This window comes from Symphalangus syndactylus, chromosome 13 (assembly GCF_028878055.3).
Source record: "Symphalangus syndactylus isolate Jambi chromosome 13, NHGRI_mSymSyn1-v2.1_pri, whole genome shotgun sequence".
In the NCBI taxonomy this organism is placed as follows: domain Eukaryota; kingdom Metazoa; phylum Chordata; class Mammalia; order Primates; family Hylobatidae; genus Symphalangus; species Symphalangus syndactylus.
Window position 1 is genome coordinate 43,099,531 of NC_072435.2, and position 13,606 is coordinate 43,113,136.

Here is a 13,606-nt window from a genome sequence, read left to right on the forward strand (position 1 = left end):
GGATCACTTGAGCACAGGTGGTCGAGGCTGCAGTGAGCTATGATCGCACCACTGCACTCCAGCCTGGGCCACAGAGCGAGACCCCATCTCGAAAAAAAGAAAGAAAAGCTTCCAATTCTGTTTCCAACCTATTTCTGGATCTCCCAGACTCTTATTTCTAGGCAAGAGGACCTTAGAAGGGGGCAGAGGGATCTGAGACCACCTCTCCTTACGGTGAAGGCAAACCCAGAGTCCTTGGTGATGCCCCAAGGCCACGGGAAGACAGAGGAGCGCCGGCGTCGTTGGGCCGTCAGCCCAGCCCACCAAAAAGGACCATCCTCCCTGGACACGCCAAAGGAATCAGAAACATCATAATCTTCCAGTTCCTGGAAAACCTGCAGGCAAAGGGGGACAGAGACTGGTCAGCTGAAGTTTTCTTTACAACCCACACTGGCTCCCGTGGGTGCGGCATGCTCCCATCCCAACCTCTTTATCACATCATGACAACCTCCAGGAGATGGGCACTGGTAGCATCAGCCCATTTTCAGATGGGCAAACAGGAGCCAGGCACAGTGGCTCATGCCTCTAATCCCAGTCACTGGGGGGGCTGAAACAGGAGGCTGGCTTGAGCAAAGGAGTTCGGACCAGCCTGGGCTACACAGCAAGACCCCGCCCCTACAAAAGATAGAAAAAATTAGCCAGGTGTGGTGGTGCATGCCTGTAGCCCCAGCTACTCTGGAGGCTGAGGTGGGAGGATCGCTTAAGCCCAGGTGTTCGCTACAGTGAGCTATGATCATGCCACTGCACTCCAGCCCAGGCAACAGAGCAAGATCCCAACTCTAAAAATAATATAAAATAAGATGGGCAAATTGGAGCCAGAGAGAAGAGACCTGGCCCAATGTCATGTTGCAAAAATCTGATAACCTTGACTCCCTGATCTTGCAACTGCGCTAAAGCAGCAGCAAGGATTTATCAGACACCCATTAGGTTCCCTGAAAAATGAACCCGACGGAGAAAGCGAATCTGGATTCAAATGCCACTCTTCATTTATTGGAATGAGAGATGGGAAAGGGAGAGCAAGAGAAGGTAAGGCCCGGTGGAGGTCTAGAACCCAAGCCCGAGGGGTCTGCTCACCTGGGCAGGAGTCAGCCGGAACCCAGACCTGAGCAGGTAGACACTCTTATCAACTGCGGCGACGCACACACAGCTGCCCCTTGCAGCCCTGATCTGCAGGTCGACAACCTCCCCGGGTTGGGTCTCATTTGCTGAATATGTCACTGAAACCTTGGCGCAAATGCAGCAAGGGATAAGAAACTTGGTTCAGTTGGCTGGGAGTGGTGGCTCACGCCTGTAATCCCAATACTTTGGGAGGCTGAGGCGGGTGGATCACCTGAGGTCAAGAGTTTGAGACCAGCCTGGCCAACATGGTGAAACCCCGTCTCTACTAAAAATACAAAATTTAGCTGGGCATGGTGGCAGGTGCCTGTAATCCCAGCTACTTAGGAGGCTGAGGCAGGAGAATCGCTTGAAGCCGGGAGACAGAGGTTGCAGTGAGCTGAGACAGTGCCGTTGCACCCCAGCCAGGGCAACAAGAGTGAAACTCCGTTTCAAACAATGAAAAAAAGAAACTTGGTTCAATCCAGGTTTGGTCTAGTCCAGAGGCATCTCTTCTGCCCCACCCATGCACCCCCTGCCCACCAAGGAGAGTGGGTCTTTGCCAGCTCAGCTGGGAACCTGGCCTCGCTACCTGGGTAGAACTGGTCCCACACTGTGAAGGGCAGCTGGTCATTGTGCAGCGGACACAAAAAAGGGAACACAGAGGGACAGGGAGAGATGGGAAGGCAGGTGCTGGCGGAGAGCATGTGGCAGTTTGTTTAGAAGTTGCAGGGAGGAGCCAGGCGCAGTGGCTCACACCTGTAATTCCAGCACTTCGGGAGGCTGAAGCGGGTGGATCACTTAAGGCCAGGAGTTCAAGACCAGCCTGGCCAACATGGTGAAACCCCATCTCTACTAAAAATACAAAAATTAGCTAGACGTGGTGGCACACGCCTGTAGTATCGGCTATGCGGGAGGCTGAGGCAGGAGAATCGCTTGAACCCGGGAGGCAGAGGCTGCAGTGAGCCGAGATCGTGCCACTGCACTCCAGCCTGGGCGACAGACCTTGACTCCATCTCAAAATAATTATAATAATAATAAAAGTTGTTGCAGGGAGGGGGAGAGGAGGCTGAGGGTGCCAATGGAAACAAATGCTTCCCTTAAATCCTGAATTCAACAAAGGCAGAGAACAATTGATGGCTTTCCCTATGTGTTGTGAATGCAATCTCCTTTTGGGTGACTTTTGGAGATGCTTCAGTAAAGATGCAACTCATATTCCCATAATTCCTTACATCATGCTGCGACACAACATGAGTCTCAGGTGTGCACAGACCCCCTGGCCAGCACCTTGGAGAAGCCCCGATGGCCCCTGGCTGTGCCCCAGGTTCAGTGCACGATGCTCTACCTGGTTTTCGAAGAAGGTCTCAACTGCAAACTGAAGGCTGTCAGCGACCCCTTCTCCATTCTCCCTGACGTAGAAGACCAGCAGTCGACCAAGGGGGACCATGCTGGAGGTCACGGCCAGACGAACAGAGGTCACACACACGTCGACCTCAGCTGCTGGGGCTGGTGGGGGCTCTGAGGTAAGCAAAAGTAGAGAGAGGTGGTGAATTCTCCACATCCGACATGCAACCTCAGCCATTCAGGCTCTGCCCCAATTTGCCCTGCGCTATACTCCTGTCTACGCATTGAGACCATGCATCTTTGGTTTTGAAATGCCCTTCCCAGGCTACATCCTCGGTCAATGCTGACTCTTCCTATTGACTCAGCTCTAGGGTCACCATGGGCTCCTACAGAGCAGGTTGGAATTTGCCTAGAATCATCCTCTCTGCTGGGGAACACGGTCCCTGCTCCCTAACTAGCCCTCTGCTTCCTCCGCGGACAGCAAAACCACCTTGGCTTGTCCAGGCAGCACCACTCCAGCTCCCCAGTGTGCCCCTGACCTCCAGTCTCTCCCTCTGATTGGCTCTGTCTTGCTGGGGTCTGGGGCCAGCAGACCTGGGCAGCCATTATTTGTTGACTTGAACTGAGTTCATACTGCCTTCCCTGTGGGTAAATGATCCTTAAAGGATAGAGGATTTTAGAAGCCTGTCCAGGCACTCCCAAATACTCTATGGCAAGAGAATGGGGGTAGAAAGGCTCCCAGTTCCAGAACGGGCCATCTGTCAGCTGGTTCTGTGCAAAGCTCAGAGCAGCCAGTGGACAAGGATGGTAGGGGGAAGTGGGGACACAAGGAAACTCATGGCCAACAGGAGGAGGTGGGTACCCAATCGGCCTTGGGGTTCAAATCCTGGCTCTGGCCCCTACTAGGCAATGGGAAAGTCCCTGAAACCCCCACCCCCAAGTCACAGCCCATTCATCTGCAGATGGACACAGTGGAACCACCACCATACCAGGCTGCGGTGGGGTTAAATGGGGACAGATTGTGGGGAGTTCAAAGCCCAGGACTGGCCCTGGACAAGGATTCCAGGGAGACATAAAGCCCCTGTTATTTCACCCAGAAGAGAAGACCAAGAGGATGAAGGTGCACCATGCCCAAAGCACGACTCTGGCCAGCGGTTCTCAACCAATGCAATTCTGCTACCCAGGGGATGCTGGCAATGTCTGCAGGCGTTTTTTGGTCATCACTGCTGGAGCGGATGCTACTGGCTTCCAGTGAGTAGAAGCCAGAGATGCTAGTCAGCATCCTACAGTGCATGGGATGGTCCCAAATGTTGACAGTGCAGAGGGTGAGAAAGCCTGCCTAAGAAAGAGAGATCTTCTCTGTCTGTCTATCTATCTATCCATCCATCCATCTATCCACTCATCTATCCATCCATCCATCTCTTCATCCATCCACCATCTACCCATCCATCCACTCACCCACCATCCACCCTTCCCTCTATTCATCAACCATCCATCATCCACCCATCCAACCAGCCACCCATCCCTCTATTTATCATCCATCATCCACCCACCCACCCACTATCCATCCGTTTATCCATCCATCATCCACCCATCCGTCCACCACCCAATCATCTATCCGTCTGTTCATCCATCCATCTGTTAATCCATCCATCATCCCCCATCCATCCACCCACTATCCATCCAACCATCCATCTATTCACCCATCCATCATCCACCCATCCACCCACTATCCATCCATCCATTCATCTATTCATCCAGTCATCATCCACCCACCCACTATCCATCCATCCATCCATCCATCCATTCATCCAATCATCATCCACCCACCCATTATCCATCCATCTGTCCATCCTTCTGTCCATCCGTCTATTCATCCATACATCTATTCATCCAACCATCCATCTGTCCATTCATCCATCCATCTGTCCATCCATCCACCCATCTTTTGGTCCATCCATCTATCCATCTGTCCATTAATCCACCCATTTATCTATCATCCATCCATCCGTCTATTCATCCATCCATCCATCCTTCTGTCCATACATCTATCTGTCCATCCATCCATCCATCTCTCTGTCCATTCATCCATCCATCCACCTGTCCATCCATCCATCCATCCATACTTCCATCCACTGTTCTATCAGTCCATCCATCCGTCCATCCATCCATTCATCCATCTTTCTATCTGTCCATCCATCCATCGATCCATCCTTCCATCATCTATAGGGCTATTGGCACCTACGGGGTGGAGGCCAGAGATGCTGCTCAACATCCTACAGTGCCTCCACCACAGAAAATGATCTTACCCAAATGTTGATAGTGCCAAGGTTGAGAAACCTGGCCTTAGCCTGAGAGACCTGCCTATCTATTTATCCACCCATCATTCTATCTATCTACCTACCTATCTCAGTGATTCTCACCTGGGAGTGACCCTGTCCCCTGGGGATAGTGGCAATATCTGGAGACTTTTTAGGTCATCATACTGTGGAAAGCTGGTACTACTGGCATCTGGTGGGGAGAGACCAGGGATGCTGCTCAGCACCCTACAGTGCACAGGACGCCTCCCACTCTGGAGTGATTCACCCCCTTATATGTCTATAGTGCTCAAGTTGGGGACCCTGTATTGGGAAGAAGGGCTTTGAAGAGGAGGGGACTAAGGAAGTGCCCTGGGAGGAGGGCCTCATGAGAAGCACATGGTGTCAAAAAGAGAAGAGAAGAGGAATCATAGGCAGAACCGCCTGGGCAAAGAGGCAACAGCACAATGTGGGCCAGTGCAAGAGCCCAGTCTGTGGCTGGCTTGTCCCTGTCCGCTGCAGACACAGAGTGAGAAGAGCCTGGGGCCTAGACCCTCTCCACTTCCAGCAGCTGATCACTGTCTTCCTGGATCCAGTCTGGTATTATTAAGGATGTGTCCCCTCTGCCCCAAGGCAGGCTCCCCTCTCTGCTGGGTCTTGCCTTGTCCCTCGTTGCAGGAGCACTCATGTGAGTCTCAGTGTTTCAGAAGAAAGAACAGGAATCTTCTCCCTATTGCCCGGCTCACCTGTCTCAGAAAGGTGTGTTAAACGAATCGGTTTCTCCAGGGCAGGGGCAGCCCGCTTGCTTCGCTGCAGGGTGATGTGGGCAGGCTGCTGGCCTGATAGCACAATATTGCCCCGCGCAGCCACCTCGTAGTACAGGGTAAAGTTGCAGGGACATGTGGACTTCACAGAAAAATAGGTTTCTTCTCCAACCTATGGAAGACATGCAGCATGGGGGGCTCTGCCTTGCACCAACGTTGCAGCCCACCACAGGAAGACGGCCACTCTGGGGCCAGAGGGAGGTTGGGATGGCTGAGGGAGCGGAGTGCCCAGCATCCAGTCCTGGCCAGTTTTTTGTTTTCTTTTTTAAGACAGTGTTTCACTCTTGTCACCCAGGCTGGCATGCAATGGTGAGATCTCAGCTCGCTGCAACCTCCGCCTCCTGGGTTCAAGTGATTCTCCTGCCTCAGCCTCCTGGGTAGCTATTACAGGCACTCGCCACCATACCCGTATATTTTTTGTATTTTTAGTAGAAACGGAGTTTCACCATGTTGGCCAGGCTGGTCTCGAACTCCTGACCTCGTGATCCAACCACCTCGGCCTCCCATAGTGCTGGGATTACAGATGTGAGCCACTGCACCCGGCCAGTGGCCCCTAGTTCTGTATATGGCCTGAGGCTCACCGCCTTACAGAATTGTGGTACAGATGAAACGTGATGATGGTGTGAAAGCCCTCAGTAAGGTGTCATGCAGTAAAGAATTGAACCTGGGCCAAAGAGAGGGCTGGCCTTTGCCCATAGCTCCTGGGAGGTGATTTAAGCTCTTCAAATGTCCTGCCTGATAAGAGCATCTTTTTCTACTTGGGGTCTTGGGTCACACCAGGTAGTAATAAATGATTTCTGGAGGAGGCCTTGGGCCATGCAGCATCAGATCAACCTGGGAAATGAGATTAGTCACGGAGGCAGGTGGTCATCTATGTCTATGTGACTGAGCCCCTGTGAAAACTCTGGACACCAGGCCGGGTGTGGCTGCTCATGCCTGTAATCCCAGTGCTATGGGAGGCCGAGGCAGGAGGATCGCTTGAGGCCAGGGGTTTGAGACCAGACCGGGCAACATGACAAGATCCTATCTCTATTTAAAAAAAAAAAAAAGAAAGAAAGAAAGAAACATAACTCTGGACACCAAGGTTCCAGGGAGCTTCCCTAGTTGGCAGTACACCATGCATGCTGTCCCATATCTCTGGTGGGAAAATAACACTGTCCCTGACTATGCAGACAGAACAAGTAAGTTCATGTTAAGAATTCTTCCGGACTCCGCATCATCGGCCTCTTGTCTTCGCTGATTTTCATGTGTATTGTTTAGCGTAATAAATTGTAACCGTAAGTACAACAGCTTTTAGTGAGTTCTGTTAATTCTTCTAGAGAATTAAAGAAACTGCAGTAGTGTGAGGACTCTCAAACTCTGCAATTGGTGTCAGAAGAAAGAGTTGTCTTAAGAACTGTTTACAGCCAGGCGCAGTGGCTCACGCCTGTAATCCCAGCACTTTGAGGGGCTGAGGCGGACAGATCGCTCAAGTCCAGAAGTTAGAGAGCAGTCTGGGAAACATAGCGAGACCCCCATCTCTACAAAAAGCACACACACAAAAAAATTGGCCGGGCGTGGTGGCACATGCCTGTAGTCCCAGCTACTCAGGGGGCTGAGGTGGGAGGGTCACCTGAGCCTAGGAAGTCAAGGCTGCAGTGAGCCATGATCGCACCACTGCACTCCAGCCTGGGTAACAGAGTGAGACCCTGTCTCCAGAAAAAAATAAAAATAAAATACTGTTTCCTAACTTTGAACGTGCTAATGCCACCAATGGGCTGGGCCTTCTCTTAGGATATGAACTCAATGAGTTGGGTCCTATCATAGTCCCCAAGTTCCCAGAGAGGAAAACTGGAAACTGAGGCCTTGGTTCTTTGCCCAATGTCAATGAGTGTAAGGCAGGATTCAAACTCAGGGGAGCTGATGCTAAGGCCCCACACTGAACCCCGAAGCTGCCATTATTCTGATATCAGGAAAGCTAAGGCCTCCCAGGTCCTAAGATCTCCCTAGGGAGTTGGCATGTGGCCACGTCCAACACTTTGCCCTAGGAATCCCGCCTCTGTTCCATGTTTTGCAATCTGTGACTGTCCCCAAATGTTGGGATCACCCTGAAAGCCCAGAAGAGGGATATCTGGCGTAGGGGAAGAGTGACATTCTTGCTGTGGAAGCTTGGGCAAATCATTTCACCTCTCTGAGCCTCAGTTTCCCCATCTGTAAAATAAGGCTGTTATCTCCTGCACAGAGGGTCCTGAGGCTCCAATGAGATGATGTGTGTGTCATGCTCAACATTGTACAACGCACACTGTAGGTGGCTAATAAGTGTCATTCTGGCCAGGTGCCATGGCTCACACCTATAATCCCAGTACTTTGGTAGGCTGAGGGGGGTGGATAACTCGAGTCCAGGAGCTTGAGACCAGCCTGGGCAACAAAGTGAGATCCCGTCTCTACAAAAAATCAAAAAACTCTGGCCAGGCGCAGTGGCTCACACCTTGTAATAGCACATTGAGAGGCCGAGGCGAGAGGATCGCTTGAGTCTAGGAGTTCAAGACCCACCACAGCAATATGGTGAAACCTCATCTCTACAAAAATACAAAAATTAGGTGGATGTGGTGGTGGGTGCCTGTGGTCTCAGCTACTCGGGAGGCTAAGGCGGAAGGATCATTTGAGCCAAGGAGGTCAGTGTGCAGTGAGCCATGATCATGCCACTGCACTCTAGCTTGGGCAACAGAGTGAGATCCTGTCTCAATCAATCAATCAATACTTTTTAATTAAAAAAATAAATAAATAGTAAGAAAAATAAATGTCATTCTACCTCCCCCTAAAGGAAGAATCTGCCTGTTTAAGAAGCTGGGCCTAAGGGACTCCCACAGCCAAATCTGGAAAATTTGAACAGCAAAAAGAAGAATGTCAGCTGAGTGTGGTGGCTCATGCCTGTAATCCTAACACTTTGGGAGGCTGAGGTAGGCAGATTGCTTGAGTTCAGGAGTTCGGGACCAGCCTGAACAACATGGCGAAACTCCATCTCTACAAAAAATATTAAAAAATAGCTGGATGTGGTGGCACAAGCCTATAGTCCCAGCTATCTGGGGGTGCTGAGGCAGGAGGATCACTTGAGCACAGGAGGTCAAGGCTGCAGTAAGCCATGACTGTGCCACCACCCTCCAGCCTCGGGTGCTATGGTTTGGCTGTGTCCCCACCCAAATCTCATCTTGAATTGTGGCTCCCATAATTCCCATGTGTTGTGGGAGGGACCCAGTGGGAGATAATTGAATCATGGGGACAGTTTCCCTAATACAGTTCTCGTGGTAGAGAATAAGTCTTGTGAGATCTGATAATTTTATAAGGGGTTTCCCTTTTCACTTTGTTCCCATTCTCTCTTGTCTGCCACCATGTAAGACGTAGCTTTCACCTTCTGCCATGATTGTAAGGCCTCCCCAGCCACGTGGAACTGTAAGCCCATTAAACCTCTTTTTCTGGCTGGGCATGGTGGCTCACGTCTGTAATCCCAGTACTTTAGGGGGCCAAGGGAAACGGATCACCTAAGGTCAGGAATTCAACACCAGCCTCCCCAACATGGTGAAAGCCCATCTCTACAAAAATACAAAAATTAGCCAGGCACGATGGCAGGTCCCTGTAATCCCAGCTCAGGAGGCTGAGGCAGGAGAACTGCTTGAACCCGGGAGGCAGAGGTTCCAGTGAGCTGAAATTGGGCCATTGCACTCCAGCCTGGGTGACAGAGTGAGACTCCATCTCAAAATAATTAAATAAATAAATAAATAAATAAATAAATAACAATAAACCTATTTTTCTTTATCAATTCCCAGTCTTGGGTATGTCTTTATCAGCAGCATGAAGATGGACTAACATACTGGGTGACAGAGCAAGACCCTGTCTCAAAAATAAATTAATTAATTAAAAACAAAGAAAGGAAAAAGAAGAGTGTCAAGGTCATGAAAGACAAGCAAAGAATAAAATTTTCAGATTGGAGGAGACCAAGGAGACGTGATGACTAAATGTGACGTGGGACCCTAAAGGTGATCCCGGACCAGAAAACAAGGCCATGAGTGGGAAAACTTGGGGAAATCCAAATAAAATCTGGAGTCTGGTTAACACTGATGTCCAGTGTTGATTCTTAGCTATGACAAATGGATCACAGTCTTGTAAGACGTTAGCATTAGGGGAAGCCTATCAAAATCTCAATGGCCTTTTCTGCAGAAATGGAACTGATCTTAAAATTTATATGAAAACACAAAGGACTCAGGAATCTTGAAAAAGAAGAATAACGTTGGAGGACTCACACTTCCTAATTTCAAAACTTACTACAAATCTACAGTAATCAAGACAGTGTAGTACCAGCATAAGGAGAGACATAGAAACCAATGGGATAGAAGTGAGAGCCCTGAAATGAATCCAGACAGCTAAGGGCAACTGATTTGAAATAAGGGTGCCAAGACCATTCAATGGGGAAAGAATAGTTTTTTTAACAAACAGTGCTGAGACAACCGAATAGATGCATGCAAAAGAGTGAAGTTGGTCTGTGGGTGGTGGCTTACACCTGCAATCTCAACACTTTAGGAAGCTGAGGTGGGAGGATCACTTGAGCCCAGGAGGTTGAGCTGCAGTGAGCTATGATCACACTACTGCACTTCAGCCTGGGTGACAGAGCAAGGTCCTATCTCAAAAAAAAAAAAAAAAAAAAGAGAGATTGAGAGAAAATGAATTTGGATCCCTACCTCACACCATATAAAAAAATTAACTCAAAACAGGGCTGAAACTATAAAGCTCTTTTTTTTTTTTGAGATGGAGTCTCGCTCTGTCACCCAGGCTAGAGTGCAGTGGCGCAATCTCGGCTCACTGCAAGCTCCGCCTCCCAGGTTCACGCCATTCTCCTGCCTCAGCCTCTCCGAGTAGCTGGGACTACAGGCGCCCGCCACCACGCCCAGCTAATTTTTTTTGTATTTTTAGTAGAGACGGAGTTTCATCGTGGTCTCGATCTCCTGACCTCATGATCCGCCCGCCTCGGCCTCCCAAAGTGCTGGGATTACAAGCGTGAGCCACCGCGCCCGGCCAAAACTCTTAAAAGAAAACACAGAGATAAATCATGACCTTGGGTTTGGCAATAGTTTCTTTGAGATGTGGCACCAGAAATACAAGCAGCAAAAGAAAAAGAGAAATTGGATTTCATCAAAATTAAAATTTTTTGTTGCACTAATGGACACTGTCGGGAAAGTGAAAAGATAACCCATAGTATAGGAGAAAATGTCTGCAAATTACACATCTGATGAGGGCTAGTACCCAGAATTTAGAAAGAACTTTCATGACTCAACAAAGATAAACAACCCAATTATTAACAGTAGTGGGACTGGGTGTGGTGGTTATATCTGTCATCTCAACACTTTGGGAGGCTGAGGCAGAGAAGATCACTTGAGGCCAGGAGTTCAAGACCAGCCTGGGCAACATAGTGAAACCTCTAAAAACCAAGTACATACACACGGGTGAGCATGCACACACACTCACACAAATGCACATGCACACTCATGTGTAGTCACACATGTGTGATACAATCTTGCAGTCACACATGCGTGCAAACAAACACTAAATGTAAATTACATTTTTAGGGTACCCGTTGAAAATCTGAATATTGCCTATGAATTAGACAATATAATTCAGTGAATGTAATTTTCTTAGGTGTGACCTAAGAAAATGGCCTTGAGGTCAGGTAAAATAATGCCTTTTTTTATGTATACATTATGGTCAAGTATTTAAGAGTGAAGCACTATCATGTCTGTAACTTGCTTTCAAATGCTGCAACCAAAAAATGTGTAGAGAAATGGGTGGATGGGTGAATTGGTAGATGGATGGATGGATGAAGGGAGGGACAGAGGGAGAATGGATGGAGGGGGAGTGGATGAATGGATGGATGAAGGGTGCATGTATGTATGGATGGATGAAGGGTGGATGAATGGATGAAGGGCGGATGGATGGATGGATGCATGGATGGATGGATGGTAGATAAATAGGTAAGTGTAGTGGGTGGATGGATGGGTGGAGGAAGGAAAGAAAGGAGGAAAAGAAGGAGGGAGAGAAGGTGGATGGATGGATGGATAGATGGATGAAGGGTGGATGAAGGGCAGATGGAAGGATGGATGGACGGATGGATGGATGGATGGATGGATGGATGGATGGATGGAAGATAAATGGATAGGGGTAGTGGGTGGATAGATGGGTGGAGAAAGGAAAGAAGGGAAGGAAGAAAGGAGGGAGAGTAGATGGATGATGGATGGATGAAGGGAGGCACAGAGGGAGGGTGGATGGATGGATGAATAGATAGATGGAGGATGGATAGATGAATGAAGGGTGGATGGATGGAGGGAAGATGAGTGGATAAAGGTTAGTAGGTGGATGGATGGGTGGAGGAAGGGAGGAAGGAAAAAGGGAGGGAGGAAGGGTGAATGAATGGAGGGAGAGAGGACGGATGGATGGAGGGATGAAGAGAGGGACAGATGGAGGGATGGAGGGTGGATGGAGGGATGAATGAAAGGATATAGGCAAAGTATTAATTTATAAATCTAGGTGAAGGTATTATGGTTGTTTATTATATTAACATTTTCAATTTCACTCTGAATTTATAAATGTCCCCCTTATAAGAAGACACCCAAACAAAAGTCCCCTTCTGCTTGAGATCTTGGGGGGAGAAAGGAGAGCACAAACCTTTCTCCTCTTCTTTACTAAATTTATGGCATCAAAACAACCTTAAAAGATTGGAGTGACAGCCCCCATTCACCAAGCAAAACAGGTTCAGAAGGGTGGGTGCCGAGACAAGGGGAGTGGAGCCCCCCAGATCCCCCTGCCGGGGCCCTGGCGCTAGAAGAAGAGGAAGAGGTCCCTGCACTGTGCCCAGCCTGGCCCCAGCATGAACTCATCTTCCCTCCATGCCCTGAGGTTGTGCCCGGGCCCCTCACGGCAGTTTGGTGGGAAGGAGGAGCTGGGGTTTGCTGAGCCACCTCAAACGGGATTGAGATGTCAGCCAGCGAGCAAAATCTGAGTGACAGAGCCAGGTCTCCCCCTAATCAGAACAACAGTCTGGCCAGCTGAGAACACAAGGTTCCTTCCTGCCCCCTGAAGAGCAGGCCAGCGCCAGCGTCCCCGCCCTGCACCACTGGTTTAATGGAATTACAACAAGAACAGTGTGCTCAGCCAAGCTGGGCATGATCCTGTCTGACTTCTCATTCTCACAACCTCTGCAAAGGGCTGTTAATCCCAGGAAACAGGCAGCCTTGGCGCCACAATTCCTCCAAGCTGAACCCCAGGGGCCTCGATGTGATCAGAAAAGGAGTGTGAGAGGTTTATGGGCTGGTAGGGCCCTGGGAGCTGTGATGGCAACTGGTTTCCATTAGGGGTGACATTTCTGCCAAAGCTGGGGTTATAGCTTGAGCCAGAGGCTCTGCTGGGATTGCGGCCAGGATGCAAACAGCCCAGCCAGTGAGCCTGACACAAGTCCACGGAGTTAACAGTGGGGTGATGTATCTTAAATATAGATGTGTATGGCCAGGAGCGGTGGCTCGCGCCTGTAATCCCAACATTTTGGGAGGCCGAAGAGGGTGGATCACCTGAGGCCAGGAGTTCGAGACCACCCTGGTCAACATGGTGAAACCCTGTCTCTGCAAAAATACGAAAATAGTTAGCCGGGCATGGTGGCAGGTGCCTGTAATCCCAGCTACTCAGGAGGCTGAAGCAGGAGAAGTGCCTGAACCCAGGAAATGGAGGTTGCAGTGAGCCAAGATTGTGCCACTGCACTCCAGCCTGGGAGACAGAGACTCTGTCAAAAAAAAATACATATACATATATATACATACATATGTATATATATATGTGGGTATGTAGATGTCTATGAACACACATGTACACAGCATATACATATATATGCACATATATACAGTTGACCCTTGAGAAATACAGGTTTGAACTGCCCATGTCACTGATGTGTGGATTTTCTTCCACCTCTGCCCAAGCAAGACAGCAGGACCC

The 13,606-nt window shown here is 49.5% G+C and overlaps 1 protein-coding gene across 1 annotated transcript in view; it reads right to left on the reverse strand.

The window, feature by feature from the left end:
- The window catches only part of CPAMD8 (C3 and PZP like alpha-2-macroglobulin domain containing 8), a 135,654-nt gene that overhangs the window by 81,690 nt on the left and 40,358 nt on the right, over positions 1-13,606 (reverse strand). Inside the window, exons 14-17 of the mRNA XM_055239131.2 lie at positions 5,522-5,711; positions 2,480-2,652; positions 1,114-1,263; positions 213-374 (exon numbers count right to left, since the gene is read on the reverse strand). Coding sequence (XP_055095106.2) covers positions 213-374; positions 1,114-1,263; positions 2,480-2,652; positions 5,522-5,711 — 675 coding nt within the window. The remainder of the gene's footprint in view (positions 1-212; positions 375-1,113; positions 1,264-2,479; positions 2,653-5,521; positions 5,712-13,606) is intronic.